Below are 18,101 nucleotides of genomic sequence, written 5' to 3' on the forward strand. Positions count from 1 at the left end.
AATCATTATAAGTTATAGAAAAGTATTTGATCTTGCAAATCAATTAAGAAAATTTTATATAAATACTGTAATGAAAAGTGAATAGAAATATGAGGAGAAATGTCAAAAAGGTGAAGAACTGAATTTTGAGAGTTTGTTGTTTTGCAGAAACTTTTATATTTAATGTTTAACAGGATACATCTTTAACTATTCTTAATAAAATAAATAAAAAAAAAATATTATGTATAAAAGAATAAGTCTCGAGCAGTTCTCATTAAATATTATAGTAAATTCTGGAGTTTTGACTAGATGTTAATAAATCTTTAACTATACAAATTATTGTAGTATATTCTGCACTCTATGGTATATACTGGAATATTAAGTAGATAATTACAGTATATTCTGAATAAATCTCGAGTAGTTCTCATTGAATATTATAGTAAATTCTGAAGTCTTCACTATATGTTAATAACTCATTAACTATTCTTACAATACAATTTATTCTAGTATATTCTGCACTCATTTGGTATATACTGGAATATTAAATATGTAGATAATTACAGTATATTTTGTAGTCTTCAGTATATACTAAAATATTATGTATAAAAGAATAAGTCTCGAGCAGTTCTCATTGAATATTATAGTAAATTCTGGAGTTTTCACTATATGTTAATAAATCTTTAACTATACAAATTATTCTAGTATATTCTGCACTCTATGGTATATACTGGAATATTAAATATATAAGAATAAATGTTTAACGTTTTCAGTTTTCAGTATATACTAGCAAAATGTTGTTTGTAGGGTATCAAATATGTTGAGCGTTAGAAGTGCCCCGAGGGCAACAACAACTTGGACTCAGTCAAAGAACTGCTCCGATTCGCCTCTAAGCTGAAGTGTATTTGTGTGTGTGTGTATGAGTATGTGTTTATATATATGTGTGTGTGTGTGTGTGCCTTGTGGGTATCTTCTGAGTACTTTTTCGGGGAGCAATTGAAGCTTGGACAGATCAAATTATCTACTACCAAAGCAGTACAGTTGCACACCTCCAAACCTTAAGCACATTCTCCCTCTCTCTCTCTCTCTCACACACACACATACAGACACAGTCGCAGCGAAGGTGTGTGTGTGCTTATGTAAATGCTTGTTTGTGTAGTCAAAAGCCGCTTTTGGTGCGACAGCTGTAAAGCGGCAAAGTCTTAAGCTCAAGGACTCGCAGCAAAAGCAGCAGCTGAGAAACAGGAGCTGAGGCAGAAGGACTTCAACAACAAGCAACAAGGACTCAGGGCGTCGAGTGAGTGAATTTTTGTTGGCAATTTATGAATCGACGAATTAAATTATGCGTGCAGTACATTAAAAAAAACACACACACACACAAAATAAAAAAAACAACAGCGAACAGCATTTGAGATAAGAAGCGAACGACAGCGAACAAGGACAAGGATGAGGACGAGGACGAGAATGAGGATGAGGACGAGAACGTTGACAGCGGATGCTTGGGTGACTGAAATGAAGCGTAAAACGAGCTGAGCAACAGATAACGAGAAAAGCGAGAAAGCAACAACAACAAAAACAAAAATACAAAAATTAAACGCAGCTTTCGTTTTTGATTTTCAATTTGCAAGTTTCTTCAAAATTTCACTTGCTCGACAATTAAATCAAATGCAAAGTTGCTGTCTCTCTCTCTCCCGATTATAAATGCATCGACTGTCGAGAGTAATTGCATTTAATATTCGATTCGAATGTGATTTGCAAATCAACCGCAACCCAAAAGACTTCAACAAAAGGCAAACAGCAATTGCAATTGCCAGAGTAGAGTAACAAAGCTGCCACAACACAGAAGAACCGCGATTGAACCGCAAGCAGCAACTGTATTAGGCCTCAAAATTCGAAATATGACGCATACGCAACGTGTGCCAAGATACGAAATATAACTTGTACCTTTTGCATTTTTATTGCTCTGCAAGCAAGCACAAAAGAAAAGCAAAAGCAATGCCAATGAGACTAAAATTATATTCATTTTGTGTTTATGCAATGGCCAATTCAATGTGCAATCTTTTGATTGTCTTGCTGTCTGTCTGTCTGTCTGTCTGTCTGTTTCTCTCTGTGTGTGTGTGAGTTTGCCAGGCAATAATCATAAAAACCGCCAAAGCATTTTGGTTTCCTTTCCTTTCCTTTCTTTTTTTTTTTTTTTGGCTGCCTTGGGGTAATAATACAATCCAAGTGAAGGCACCGGAGAGTTGCCTTCAACTCGAGTTGTTGCTGTTGGTTGCTTGCTTATAAGTAGCTAACATCAGCAGCATCTCCTTGGCTTGAGCTTGCGATTATTTTGCCATTATTTTCCATTATTTTACTTTATTTCAATGACTGTTTACATTAGGTACACACACTCGCTTTCTTTCTCTCTCTCTCTCTCTGACTTTGCCACATAACAGGGATGATGTGTGTGTATCTCTCTGTGTGTGTGTGTGTGTGTTTGCCAGTTCACTTTGCTTATTGAACTGGGCAGACTGTGAAGCAACAGCAACAACAACAACAACAGCAATTCAAAGTCAATTCTTTGATTTCGTAATACATTTGGCTTTGCTGGCTGCTTCTCTTTGCTTGCCTCTTGGGACTCCAACACTTTGGGAATTGCTTACTTGTTATGCATTCGACTGCCTACTAATGCCATCTCTCTCTCTCTCTCTCTTTCAGGCTGAGATCTGGAGCGTGTTTATTGCGATTCTGCGAAAGAGCGTTCGCAATCTGCAAGCGTGCACAGACGTTGGACTCATCGAGCATGTGCTCGTCCGCCTGCAACGCTCCGAGACCGTTGTGGCAGGTAAGTCAAGCAACTAGCTACTTGCAACACTTGCACTTCCACATAAACAATCGCTTTTGGAGCCGGTTAAACATGGCAACTAAATGTTTAGTTCTTCTCATATTTATGCAACGTTTTTATAAGTTTTATTATAACTTTAAGCCTCCAAACAATGTCTGTTACAGACAGATGGAGACAATTCCGATCCCTTAAAGTATCCATATGTTATTCCTTACAAACAAGTGTTGTTCTAAATGATATAGCTAGATATAGTCGTCTGAAACACTCTGGAGCTCAGATAGAGCTAGAATTCATTTTCGTCAGTATTTGTAATTTTTGGTCGCAGATCAAGCTTGTCTTAGACTTTCCTCCTCTCCTTTGAACAGCAAGCGTTATTTATATACCAAATATAGCATTCGATAAATTTAATATATTTTTCAGTATATTAATTTGGTATATTTTTATGAATAATAGGTATATTTTTATACCAAATATAGCATTCGGCATATTTTAGTATTTTTTAGTATTTTAATTCAATATATTTTTAAATTGAAATCATATATTTTTATACCAAATACAGCATTCAGTATATTTTAGTATTTCTTAGCATCTGAAATCAGTATATTTTTTAAATAAAATCATATATTTTAATATCAAAGAATAGCTATCGGTATATTTTAGTATTTTTTGAAAAATTAATTTGCTATATTTTATACCAAATATAACTTTCGGCATATTTTAGTATTTCTTAGTATTTTAATTCAATATATTTTTAAATTGAAATCGTATATTTTTATACCAAATACAGCATTCGGTATATTTTAGTATTTTTTGAAAAATTAATTTGTTATATTTTATACCAAATATATCATTCGGTATATTTTAGTATTTCTTAGTATTTGAATTCAATATATTTTTAAATTGAAATCGTATATTTTTATACCAAATATAGCATTCGGCATATTTTAGTATTTCTTAGAATATTTATACCCGCTACCCATAGGGTAGAAGGGTATTATAACTTTGTGCCGGCAGGAAATGTATGTAACAGGTAGAAGGAGGCATCTCCGACCCTATAAAGTATATATATTCTTGATCAGCGTCAACAGCCGAGACGATATAGCCATGTCCGTCTGTCCGTCTGTCCGTCTGTCCGTCCGTCCGTCCGTCCGTATGAACACCTAGATCTCAGAGACTATAAGAGATAGAGCTATAATTTTTTTTCGACAGCATTTGTTATGTTTGCACGCAGATCAAGTTTGTTTCAAATTTTTGCCACGCCCACTTCCGCCCCCGCAAATCAAAAAAATTGAATAACAAGTGTAATTTTAAAGCTAGAGCTACAAATTTTGGTACATACAATAATTACTGTAGTAGTTATGATTCCTGAAAATTTGGTTGCGATCAAATAAAAATTGTGGAAGTTATTAAAGAAATACTTTTGTATGGGCAAAAACGCCTACTTACTAGGGGTCTGAGTTGCTTTGGCCGACAATCTGGTACATTGTGCCGTCTATGGTATATTTTGAATGGTGAACTATATCGATATACCAAATATACCATTTGGTATATTTTTAGTATTTTTTAAGTATTTTCGGTATATTTTGAAAATGATACCGCAATATTTTTCCTTTAATAAAAATGGGTAGTGGGTATCTCACAGTCGAGCACACTCGACTGTAACTTTCTTACTTGTTTTAAATTGAAATCGTATATTTTTATACCAAATACAGCATTCAGTATATTTTGGTATTTCTTAGAATTTTAATTCAATATATTTTTAAATTGAAATCATATATTTTTATACCAAATATAGCATTCGGTGTATTTTTTGGTATTTCTTAGAATTTTAATTCAATATATTTTTAAATTGAAATCGTATATTTTTATACTAAATATAGCATTCGGCATATTTTAGTATTTCTTAGCATCTGAAATCAGTATATTTTTTAAATAAAATCATATATTTTAATATCAACGACAGCTATCGGTATATTTTAGTATTTTTTAAAAAATTAATTTGGTATATTTTATGAGCAATATTGCAGAGTTTTGGTATTATTCAAAATGAGGATGGTGGGTGGTTATCTCACAGTTAAGCACAGTCAACAAATATAGCATTCGGTATACTTTAGTATATTTTTAGTATATTAAGTTAGTATATTTGAAGAATAATTGCTCACGGTACATACATACATACATACATATGTAAATTTGTATATCAAAAATTGAATTCAGTATATAGCAGTATTTTATTAGTATTTTAAATGACGGGTCAAACAAAGAAAAGCTCATTGCTCTCAGCTTTAAATTTAAATGCATTCTCTCAATCGTTGAGCAAGTTTTGTTAAGAACATCATGTCTTACTTTAAGTTGGACTCTCTTCATTAAAAAACCTAATTCGTTTTGTCTATAGGGTATCTACTAGTTCAGCTCGCTGTCACTTCGCAAGCGATAGAAAAAACGCCTCGAAATAAATCAAAGTTGCAGTAGTTAAATCGCCCCGAAGTCCGTGGAGTAGTGAAGCTATTTTGTGATTCTTGCCATGTGGCATGTGTCCAACGAAATCGTGGATCATGGACACGACTAAAGAGGGGATGGGAGGGGCGGAGTGGGCGGAGCAGAGGAAAGAGGAAGAGGAGAGCAAGGAATGAATCGTTGGCGAGTGGCCGCCGAATTGCTTTTCGATTAATTTCACGCTTGTCAGCGGCCGTGATACGCCCACTGGTCCGCATACCGCCCCCTCCAGCTTCCCTTCCTCCTCTCTCTCTCTCCCCCTCTGGCACTTCTGCTCCCTTCTCGTTGAACTGCGCCCTGCAATGTATGCTAAGCATTCTTCTGATGCCCAGCATTTGGCATGTCTCGTTGCTCGTTGCTTCAGAATGTTGAGCACTACAAACAGCGCAGCAAATTTTCTCTTCATTAGCGTGCAAGCGTCTGACACATGTCCCCCCCTTTTCCCTCCTTGCCCTCCCCTCTCTCACTCTCTCCCTTGACTCCGCTGCCGCAAAGCGTGTGCGTGCCTTTGGCTTTGATTTTGATTCTGCGGTCTGGCAACCCTCCCCTCACCTCAAGCTGCCTAACCCTGCTGCCAGTTACAACTGTCTGTCTGTCTGTCTGTCTGTCCGTCCGTCTGTCTGTCTGTCGGCATTTAACGAACTGTAACTGCTGTCAATTTGCAGTCGCTGACTTTTGAGCCCTCCTCTCACACACAACTCGAGCTATAATTTCATATGTATGTGTATGTGTGTGTGTGTGTGTGTGTATGTGTGTGTGTGCGTGTCACCTGACAAATGTCGAAACGTGACACTTGCCAAGAAATTAGATAAGCTAAAACTTGTGTACGACGTCGCCAGATGGAAAACTGCGTTGCGGCTGCTGCTTTTCGCATTAAAAATGACAAAATGAATGCTGAATCCTCGAATCGGAATGAGAATGAAGAGAATTCGAGGAATATGAAATGAGATAATGACAAACTTTATGGCACGCAACGCAACTATTTGAAGAACTTTAAATGCCAAAAGCAGAACATCACACCACATCACACTATTCCCCAAAGGTTTTGCTGTTTAAATTATGTACTTGAGAGAGACGAAATCTCAACGCATTTTGTCACGTATTCAAGTTCGAGCATAAAGATAATGCTATCTGACAGATCGAAACTTTCTATTTAATACATCGTCACAATTTTTATGGCAATAAACAAACCGATTTCGTTTGTCTGTCTGTCCGTCTGTCCGTCTGTCTGTCTGTCTGTCCACAAGTGTTTCGCATTCGTTCTAAAGAACTATAAAGAAAAATGTTATTAAATTAAGTAATTATTTTTTTATTAGTAACTAAAAATGTTAAGCTTAGGTTGTATTAAATTAAGTGATTATATTTTAATTAGAAACTAAAAATTTTAGAGTTAGGTGGGTATAAAATTAACTGATTATATACTTATTAAAAACAAAAGTGTTATGATTAGATAGAGTGCAAATAATTTAAAAAACTATAGTACAATTATTTATTTAGTATACTTTAACTTGTTGTTCAGTTTTTTTTTTATATTTAGTATTTTGTATATAAAATTTTCAGTATTTTTATTTAGTATTATTTTTCAAATTTAGTATTTAGTATTTCTAATTGAGGTTCTATTATTTATGATTCAGTATTTTCATTTTATGTTTACTTTTTCAATTTTCGTATTTCTTATGTATATTTAGTATTTAGTATTTAATTTAATATATATTCAGTATTTAGTATTTACTGTTTATTAGGCTTTTCCTTCCATAATTTCTCTTTCAAGCTTTAGACTTTTTAAAATAACTTGATTATATGCAGATAGTTAGAAAATTTTTTCGTTTTTATTTGCTGCAAACTGCTTTTTTTTTGCGACTTTACGGGTTCCAGAGTTGTCAAAGCCATAAAAAGCTGACAAGTTCTCGCACTTTTCATTATTTTTATTTCGCAGTTTGTTTTTGTTTCTGTTGAGTTTGTGTATTTCTTTTTTTTTATGAGCTGCAGAAGATGCCGGAGCAGTTAAAGTTTAACTGAGGCTAAGAGACAGACAGTCAGACAGATAGACAGACAAACGGACGGACAGACAGACGGAAAGACAGGCAAACAGATTGACAGACAGATGGAAGGATGGAGAGACTGAGAGAGTGGCAGTTAGACAGAAGCAGCTGAAGAGTTCTCGCTGGCATTGTCATTGCTCTAAGCAATCGCAGAGGACATGCGACAAACACATGAGGAGAGAGGAGGAGAAGGTTCCAAAAGAGATGTGTGTGTGTGTGTAATTAAATGCTGATACTCGAGGCGGTGGCAACGTCAACTTGGGGCCAATGGTGAGACGACATTGTCGTCCAGGAACATGCACTCGGTTGTGGGTGGGGAAGGGTGGAGGGTGGAGGGGGAAGGGGGGGAGGGAGGGAATGGGTGAGTGCTTGGCGTTGTTACTCAATTTCTTAATTTACGCAACCCGAAACGTGTTGACGGAGGCGAAGCTGGAACTGGAAACCGGAGCTCTGCTCTGATGTCATAGCTCCTCGAACCGAGGCAAAACTGTCGCAAGTTTGGCCAACTCCTCTGGGCAAAAGTTTCTCCTCTCTCCTTCTTCCTCTTCCGCTCTCCCTCTCTCTCTCTATTGCTGTCTGCTTGGTCCAGGCATTAAAACGACCCGTGCGTCCCATTTCAATTAGTGTGCATTACAAATGAAGTTTGGGAATAGCGCAACGAGCCAAACGATGAACGAGAATGGGGGGAATGGCAAAGTATGCGGATGAAGAGGATGAAGAGGAAGCAGCAGATGGGTTGAAACGTGCCAGTCTGGCAACGCCGCAAGAACCGGCAATGCAATTTTCAACCAACTGGCAGCACGTGCAGCACTCAATCAATTTAATATTTAGTCTCAGTTTTAGTTTTCTCCTTTTCTCTCTTTAGCTCCTCTTCTTCCTCTCTTCGTCTTGTTCTTCACTTTTTCGAGGACAGATCGAACGCAGTTTCCAGCTCGTTTCACTAACTGACCTTGATGTGCCACGCCTCTCACTCACTCTCTCTCCTCCGCTATCTCATACGCCCATTTGCTCGCTTGTGGCAAATGCTTTAAGAGCGTCCTTGCCACATCGCTGCACGCGCTTTTTGCAGCTTGCAATCGTTTGCTCAGCTTCAAATTTGCAGCTACACTGAGCAAAAATGCTGCTTAGAACCGGTTGTCTCTATAATCCAATCATACTACTAGACGAAAGTCAAATAAAAATTTAACTATTTGGTTGGAATTAAATGTATGTTCTTTTTTATTTTTTGTTTAGTGGGAAATGAATTTAAAGATATTTATGTTGTATATACAGATTAAAGCAGTGTAAAAGCTATATTAAAAACAAAAGAATCTAGAATCTAGCAATACAAATTTAATATAAATTGAGAACTTTCCGAAGCATCTTAAAATTCTATAAAAAAGTTGTTTGAAAAATTGTTTATTAAATAATATTTACACATATTCCGTATATTCATTTTATCTGATAAATAAGAAGAACCTGTTTTCAGCTAAAAAATAGCTTATAGAAAAGGAAGAGCAAATTCAAGCTATAAAAAAAATCCAACTTTTATCAAAGTCTCTAACAGCTTGCATTAAACACTAAGTTGTTTATAATCGACTTTACTTTCTATACTGTTTGAATATTGATAAACTAAACCAAAGAGATTTTTGCAAAAGTTATGAATGTGGAAAGCTTTCATGTGCCTTTAGGCAATAGTTTGCTTTAAAGGGTAAATTTTAAGAAGTTCCTTAAACTTAGTTGAAGTTAAATTATGTTAAATTGTTTTCTGGGCACTGTAAGCTAAAAGCATTAAGTTTAACTCAAGTTTTGTTTAAAATACTGTGAAGGAAAAAGATTTATGGATAAATTATGAATGTGGAAAGCTTTTATGTGCTTTCAGGCAAAAATTGGCTTTAGACGTATATTTTGAGAAGTGCCTGAAATATAGTTAATGATAAATTATGTTAAAGTTAGAACTCTTTTCTTGGTTCTGCGAAATAAAAGCATAGAATTTAGCTCAGGGTCTGTTTAAGATATTCTGAAAACACAATTTTTGGATAAGTTGTGAACGCTAAAAGCTTTCATGCGCTTTCAGACAACAAGTAGCTTTAGCCGTTCATTATCAGAAGTGCTTTAAAGTTCGTTCAGATTAAAGTATTTTTAAATCCTTTAAAACATTAAATTTTGCTCGAGTTTTGTTTAAGATATTGTAAGGTATTCACAAGCTGTTTCTTAAAGAGCTTTTCGCTTAATTAAAGGAGCAAGCTCTTGAGCTCTTGTATGAAAATGAGCTTTGCAGTTTATTTATTTTGTAAAGTACATCATGAATGTACTTTTGAGTTATTAATTTACCAAAAGTCTTCATTTACATTCTTGATTTTTTCGAACAGTGTGTGTGTGTGTGTGGCGTTTGCACCTGCCACTTGATTGTGGCACGTTGCACGTTGCTCGCTGCACTTTGTGCCATTTGGTTGGCTGTCAACTGGCATCAGCAACATTTTCATATCCATTAAACACACACAGCAAACAAGCATAACAATGTTCTCTCTCACTCTTTAACTCTATGTCTCTCTCTCTCTCTCTTTCTCTGCAGATTTGCTCATCGAGATGCTGGGCGTATTGGCGAGCTACAGCATAACGGTTAAGGAGCTCAAACTGCTCTTTGGCACGATGAAGGCCAACAATGGCAAATGGCCGCGTCATTCGGCCAAATTGTTGAATGTGCTGAGGCAAATGCCGCATCGCAATGGACCGGATGTGTTCTTCAGTTTCCCTGGACGCAAGGGATCGGTAAGTCGTGTCTCCTCTCTTAACGATAATAAACAACACAACTAAAAGACTGGGAGGGGGGGAATGAGGAGTGGTGGAAGCTGAACAATAAGCAATTCTTTGTTCGTCTCTTTTTTTTTATACCCGTCTGTCCATAGGGTAGAAGAGTATTATAGTTTTGTGCGTCAGCTTGTTTTGCTTGGTATAATATGGTATATTTTCAACGAGATGGTATATTTTTAAGCAAAGAGTATTTTGTATATACTGTATGTATATTTTTAACGTGATAGAATTTTGATACAATATATGGTATATTTTGAAACGAAATAATATTAGTATATACTACATGGAATATTTCTAACGCAATGGTATTTTGATATAATGTATGGTATATTGCATACGCTTTAGTATTTTAATAGTATATTTTTATCGAAATAATATTTTCATAGACTAAATGGTATATTTTTAAAGAACTAGTATTTCGATATACTATATGGTATATTTTCAACGAGATGGTATATTTTTAAACAAAGAGTATTTTGTATATACTGTATCTATATTTTTTACGTGATAGAATTTTGATATAATATATGGTATATTTTAAACGAAATAATATTAGTATATACCACATGGAATATTTCTAATGCAATGATATTTTGATATAATGTATGGTATATTGTATACGTTTTAGTATTTTAATATACTATATAGTATATTTCTAACGAAATAATATTTTCATAGACTAAATGGTATATTTTTAACGAACTAGTATTTTGATATACTATATGGTATATTTTAAACGTAATAGTATTTGTATATACTATGTGGTATATCGTTTACGTTATAGTATTTTTATATACTATATGGCATATATAGTATTTTCTATATTATATGATCTCATAATACTTCGATATGCTATATGGTATAATTTAAATGTAATAATATGTTGATATTCTTTATGGTATATTTTGAACGTGATAGTATTTCGATATACCATACTATATGGTGTATTTTAAACGAAACAGTATTTTCTTATACTATTAGGTATATTTTGAACGTGATAGTATTTTGATATACCAAGTATAGTATTCGGCATATATTAGTATTTTGTCGGTATATTAATTATGTATATTTTAGGACTAGTATCTCACAGTCAAGCACACTCGACTGTAATTTTCTTACTTGAGATTTTTTGGTTGTACTTTTTTTTTTTTGGCCATGTTGCATGATGTGTTTAACCCACGCCACGCCCTTCGGCCATATTGACAACTGACAACTGAAATGACCAACGGCACTTTGAGCATTTACCTCCCCCATCTGAAGTGGGAGAAAGTGGGAGAAAGGGGACGGGGGGCAGGCTTTTATTTTATTGCGTCGCACTTAAATCGAATTCGTAATGTGGCGCTGTCCGAAGGGGCATGTGGCACAATCTCCCCTCCCTCTCTCACTCTCTCTCTCTCCCATTCTCTCACTCTCTTTAATGTGCACTCTATGTACGTGTGTGTTAGTGTGTGTGTGTGCTATCTTGTCTATGCCATAAACACATAAAAAGTGCCATAAAGCGAATTGGAAGTCAAATGCGACACGAAACGATACGAAACGAGACTCGAACGCAATTGTCACAAAATGTCCAATAAACGGGCCATGTTCTCCTTCTCTCCTCCTTACTCCATCCCTCTCTCTTTCTCAGGTCTTTTATGGACATTTCTTTGCTACTTTTTTTTTTTTTTTTTAATTTTCATTTAAGGGGAATTCCCAGCTTGATGCTATCTGCACTCGTTTAGCCTGCACTAATGAGATTTTCTCTAGGCCACACTTTGCAATGTGCGCACAGATAAAAAGAGAGAGAGAGAGAGAGAGAGAGAGAGAGATAGATAGATGTCGTGGCAACAATGTTAAATCATGTGGCATGCCACATGCTGCACCATTGTTGCACAATTGCGACGATGCCAACGAAGAAAGACAATGTCCGTTGTTCACGATATGCATACAAATGAGTTGACAACTTTGTTGCCAAAACCCACAAGCCAAATGAATATTATAAATTTCAAGTGAATCACTCGACAGAGAGTGAGAGAGAGAGAGAGAGATGCTCTCCCTCTCTCCTTATCTCTTTCTCTGAGTAGTGATTCAATTGACAATGAATGCAAGTTGAGCCTTGTGTGTAGGCTCAATGCTCAATGAATAACAAGTACACAGCAAATACGAAAGTGAATACGAATACTCGAATACTCGTATGTGCATACGCGTCGTATACTTATTCGTATTCAAAAGGCATTCTCGGCTCGCTTCCTTGTCGAGAGTTGATTTTCGATTGTCATAAACAAAGGGGTTTCTCTCTCTCCCTTTCTCTCTCTCTCTCTCTCTCTCTCTCTCCCTCTCTGAAGCTCCTCTTGCTCTTGAATGCTTCAATGAATTGTCAATGAATATAAATTAGTTTTTGATCCATTTCATACACACACACACATGTATCAGGGTTTTGTTATTATTATTGCTTGTTTGCCAGCTAGATTTTGTATCTTCTCAAATATTAATGGACTGTCGTAAAAAGCAGACAACAAATAAAACGCAAACAAAACTTATTTGCGCAATAAAACAAATTGAAAGTAAGCCACAAAAAAAAAGGAAGGTGAAAATAGATTTCAAAATTTAAATTGCAAATTTATTGCAAAACTGATTTAAAGTTAAACAAAGAAAAGTTGAAATAAATTTGAAAATTTGAAATCATAAATTTATTTCACAACTGAAAAATGAAGAATGAAAAGTTGAAATAATTTTTTTTTTTTTTTTTTTGGTGAAATAAATTAAATTTATTTTACAACTTGAAAATCTACAAATTTAAGAATTACATAAGAAATTTAAATTACAAATTTATTGCAATCTAAAATCTAAAGAAAGTAAACTAGGATTAGGTTTCAAATTTAAAAGACAAATCTGAAAATTGAAGAATAAAATAACAAATTTATTACAATACTGATAGATAATTAAGTAGATATATTTCGATTATTTTGGTCCATAAAATCTATCCATAATTTGCCTGAATTCATAGCTTCATTCATTTGATAATTGGCAAAGAAATCAAGCGCACAACTTTTGATTGACTTCTGTGGCAGCTTTGAAAGGGAAATTTCTTAAATAAAATATCTCAATTAGAGAGGCGAAAAGTTGACTCCCGAAAGTTGTTTCAAAGTTGAAGCGAAACAACTCGGGCCGAAAATGCCAAAAATTAAGATAATTAAACGGATATGAAATTTGTGTGGCAAGTGGTTAAGGGGCTGGGAAGGGGGTGAGCGGGGGAGCGGGGAGTGTGGCAAGAGTTCAGTTGTATAAACATTATAAGAACATAAATTGCGGACGTTATGAAGCATTGAAAGGGAAATAAATTTATGAACTAAAAGTAAACACACAGCATCAGAAGCAGTTGCAGTCGAGATTCCCTCTCTCTTTCTCTTACCCCACCCCTCTCTCTCACACACTCACTCTTTCACTCTTTCAAATCTGTCCATCCGTTTGGCATGGCCGTAAAGCCACAAAATTCATGATAAATCAAATGTGCTCATTTCCTTTTTGATTTTCACTTCATTTCAGTTGCCGTTTGCGGCATTTCTCTCCCTCTCTCTTCTCTCTCTCTCTCTCTCTCTCTCTCTCTCTCTGTTTCGAAGCTCATTCAAAAATATTCGAAATGTGCTATAAACTTTGATTTATATTCGAGTTCTTGGCTTCGGTTTGAGTTTCCTTTTTGGGGTTTCTCTCTCGGCTTGAGTTTGAGTTTGAGGTTAGGTTGAAACTTGCCTTTGCTTCGGCTTTGGCTTTGGCTTTGCTGCTTTGACCATGTGTTGCATGCCCCACCACTGCCTGCCACCCCTTGTGTTGGCTTAAATACGTATTATGAGGTTTATTAAGTTGATTGTTCGAGCTGAAGCTGCCTTCTAATTGGCTTTTAATAAGTTTCTGTTGTTTGCGTGTTGGCTTTCCTCCTCCCTTTTGTCTCTCTCCTTTCCCCTTCTCTTACTCAATTGCAACTAATTGTGATTTTCAATTTGACTGCATTCCACAGGCAATGGTTCTGCCACCGCTGGCCAAGTGGCCCTATGAGAATGGATTTACCTTCACCACCTGGTTTCGATTGGATCCAATTAATTCGGTGAACATTGAGCGCGAGAAACCGTATCTCTACTGGTAAGTTCTTCTACACTTGACGCTCCTAATTGCCAAACACTAATTGCTCTCTTTATCTCTCTCTCTCTCTCTCTCTCTCTCTCTCTGCGAACAGCTTCAAGACATCGAAGGGCGTCGGTTACACGGCTCACTTTGTGGGCAACTGTCTCGTTCTCACATCCATGAAGGTCAAGGGCAAGGGCTTTCAGCATTGTGTCAAATATGAATTCCAGCCCCGCAAGGTAAGACATTAACCCACCACTTATCTCTCTCTATGTATATGTGTATGTATGTAGTTCGATTCATTGCTTAACTTTGTGAATTTATGGCACAAAGAGTTTAATTAACAGTGGCATTGTGAGCGCCTAATTACCTGGCCATCTAATTTAATTTACTCGCAGTTTAAGAGTTTAGCTCGTTGAGCCAACAAATCACAGCAGCTTTTGAGTCGCGAATTCAATTTGCTGCAACTGCAAATGCATCTAAATATGGCATCATTTTGATTTTATTTAAGCAAACTTGTACATAGTTCGAATTTAAGTTGCAATTAATATACAACTGAAAACACATACACGCCCGTGTAGCTGTGAGTACAAAAGAGAGAACCTTTCCACTCTCTCTGCTTTACAGCATAGTTGTTGTTAAAGTGCGCTCTCTGCTTTTGAACATGCAAAAGAGCATCTACTCCATCATGTCCGTGTGTCAGACACGACCAGCGAACGCTAGCCTTGGCCACCGACTATCGCGCACCTGCTTGCACACGCAACAGTTGTTATTGAGATTTGCTCTTTGCTTTGCTTTGCTTGCAAGTGCAGCTGGACATCAACTAAAATATGTGAGTGCGTCTGTGTGACAGACACGATCAGCACAACTATTGTGCGCTTGCTTGCACTCAGCATACATAGTTGTTGTTAAGATGTGTTCTTTGCTTTTGCTTTGCTACTCCTATGTGAGTGCGTCTGTGTGACAGACACGATCAGAGAAGGTTTGTTTTGACAATCGACTATTGCGCACTCGCTTGTGCTTGTATACTTTGCTATTGCAAATGCGTTTCGAGTTTCGTTTTGCTCTCTGCTTAGTTTACTCTTCTTGCAGTTTGCAAACGCACGCGTAATTGGCATATGTTGCATTTATTAAAATTAAATCGTGTTAATTTTCATGTTAGCTTTAATCAGTTGGTAAGCAAGCAGAAGAAGCAGCTGCTTTAAATATTTATCACATGTATTGCTTGCAATTTTGATTGTCATCTCTTATTGATTTCGAAATGCTCTCTCCTTGTCTCTCTTTCTTAGTGGTATATGATTGCCATAGTGTATATATACAATCGTTGGACGAAGAGCGAAATCAAGTGCCTCGTGAATGGACAGCTGGCGTCGTCAACCGAAATGGCCTGGTTTGTTTCCACAAACGATGTGAGTAGCGAATTGCGATTGCGAATATCAGCGAGAAAACGAAGAAGACTAACTCCCTGTACATATATCTCTCTCGCTCCCACTCTCTCTCTCTCTCCCTTTAGCCCTTTGACAAGTGCTACATTGGCGCCACGCCGGAATTGGACGAGGAGCGCGTCTTCTGTGGCCAAATGTCGGCAATTTATTTGTTCAGCGAGGCGCTGACAACGCAACAGATCTGCGCCATGCATCGCCTGGGGCCGGGCTACAAGGTAAGTGTGTTCGTTTTCTTCCCATCACTTCGCTTCTCCTCCCTTAATCCCCCTTAACCCCCCCTTCCACCCAGCAACATGAACCACTGAGCGAAAGCCAGCAAAAAAAAATAAATACCATATAAAGAGTTCGCCACAAAATGCTGCACCGCCTTTCACACAGCACTCACAGCAGCCGCGCCCAGCACCTGTGTCCCATGTGTCCTGTGTCCCGTGTCCTTTGACCGTTGTCCCCCCCCCCCTCTCCTCACCCTGTAAAACAATAACCAACTCCTGTGAAAATTGTACAAATAATGCAATGTGTTGTTGTGTAACTTTTATTTTGTTGTCCATATTTTTACGCTCTCTTTTTCTCTCTCTCTCTCTCTCTTGTTCTCTTTCTCTCTATTTGTATTGTGCACCACTGCAACAACAACTATAACAACAACAACAACAACAACATTGCACCAAATGGCACCAACAACAACGCTAACGCTAATCGATAAATCGATATCTGCTAATCGATAACAACGTGATTGTCCAACAACAACAACAACAACATTCACACACACAAAACAAAACAAAACCAAACAAAACAAACACTCTGCTATCGATATCGATATACCGAACAATCGATAAATCGATAACTGCTAATCGATAACAACGTGATTGTCCAATATCAACAACAACAACATTCACACACACAAAACAATTACTCTGCTATCGATATCGATATACCGAACAATCGATACCTGCACGTATATCGATAACGCAGTCGCAATTCCGCTTCGATAACGAGTGCTATCTCAATCTGCCGGACAATCACAAGCGGGTGAGTCACTTTCAACTAACAACGAGTTTGGGCGGTGCCGGCAGCCTCGACATCGCTGCCCCAATCGGTGGCAGTGGCAGCAACAGCAACAACAATGCTGCCTCTGGCAACACAACGGCATCGCAGCAGACACAGCAGCAACAGCTGCAGCAGCAGCAACAGTTGCAGCTGCAATTGCAATTCCAAACACTTGCCGCCGAGCAAGAGGCACGTGCCATCGATTGGTCCGATGAGCGACTCGATTTGAGTGCCGCATTCGTCAAAATTCGCGCTGTGCTCATCGCACGCAATGCGGTGGCATTGGCTGCCGTCACGGGAGCAACTGCAGCTGCTGCTGCTGCTGCAACCACAGCGGCGGCAACAGCAGCCACAACAGCAGCTGCCAAAGGCGAGGCAACAACATCAGCAGCGGTAGCAGCAGCAGCTGCCACGCCTACAACGCCCACCGATCAGCAGGCAGCGAGTGGCAACCACAACAACAACAACAACAGCAACACTTCGACGGATGATCCGCTTGGCCATTTGCCAACTGGAAATGCTTCTTTTGGTATTTATTTGATTTCTATTTTTCATTTTTGATTTCGTTTTGCATTTTATTGATTTTTCCGTTTCTTTTTTTCTTTCGGTTTTTTTCTTTCTTCGTCTCGTCTGTTTTGCTTACTCGTTGATCGCTTTAACGTGTCGCATTATCGTTGTTATCGTTATCGATAACGCAGAGCAACTGCGTCGCATGTCCAGTGTGACCAGCCTGAGTTCCCTGGGCGCCAGCGCCGCCGACACTGAGGAAATTAACCAGCTAAAAGCTGTAAGCAATCTTTTTTCAATTCCCTTTCAATTACGTTACGTTTACCTTACGTTACATTACGTTACGTTACGTTACATTACATTACGTTACTTTACATTACGTTATGTGTTAATACCGCATACAATATCATTTATTTTTATCTACTTTTTTCAATTCCCTTTCAATTACGTTACGTTACGTTACATTACATTATGTTACTTTCCATTACGTTATGTGTTAATACCGCTTACAATTTCATTTATTTTTATCTACTTTTTTCAATTCCCTTTCAATTACGTTAGGTTTACCTTACGTTACATTACGTTACGTTACATTACATTACGTTACTTTACATTACGTTATGTGGTTATACCGCATACAATATCATTTATTTTTATCTACTTTTTTTCAATTATGTTTAATACTGCCTGCAATTCAAATTACGTATATTTTTCCAGTTACTTTATTAATTTTAAGTTCTCACATATTTTTTTTATTTCCACTCCGAATCTTTTTCATTTTTTAATTTACTTTATTATTTATTAAACGTATTATTTAATTCATATAAATACAATTTAACTTATTCATTTGACTCTTAGTCTTATTAAGTTTTT

The 18,101-nt window shown here is 36.9% G+C and overlaps 1 protein-coding gene across 1 annotated transcript in view; it reads left to right on the forward strand.

Annotated features, from left to right (window-relative positions):
- LOC132796536 (neurobeachin) overlaps positions 1–18,101 on the forward strand; it is a 124,646-nt gene that overhangs the window by 67,403 nt on the left and 39,142 nt on the right. The window contains 8 exon segments of the mRNA XM_060807736.1: positions 2,677–2,803; positions 9,896–10,092; positions 14,129–14,250; positions 14,345–14,471; positions 15,522–15,641; positions 15,746–15,892; positions 16,647–17,250; positions 17,420–17,508. Coding sequence (XP_060663719.1) covers positions 2,677–2,803; positions 9,896–10,092; positions 14,129–14,250; positions 14,345–14,471; positions 15,522–15,641; positions 15,746–15,892; positions 16,647–17,250; positions 17,420–17,508 — 1,533 coding nt within the window.

Source organism: Drosophila nasuta, chromosome X (assembly GCF_023558535.2).
Source record: "Drosophila nasuta strain 15112-1781.00 chromosome X, ASM2355853v1, whole genome shotgun sequence".
In the NCBI taxonomy this organism is placed as follows: Eukaryota; Metazoa; Arthropoda; class Insecta; order Diptera; family Drosophilidae; genus Drosophila; species Drosophila nasuta.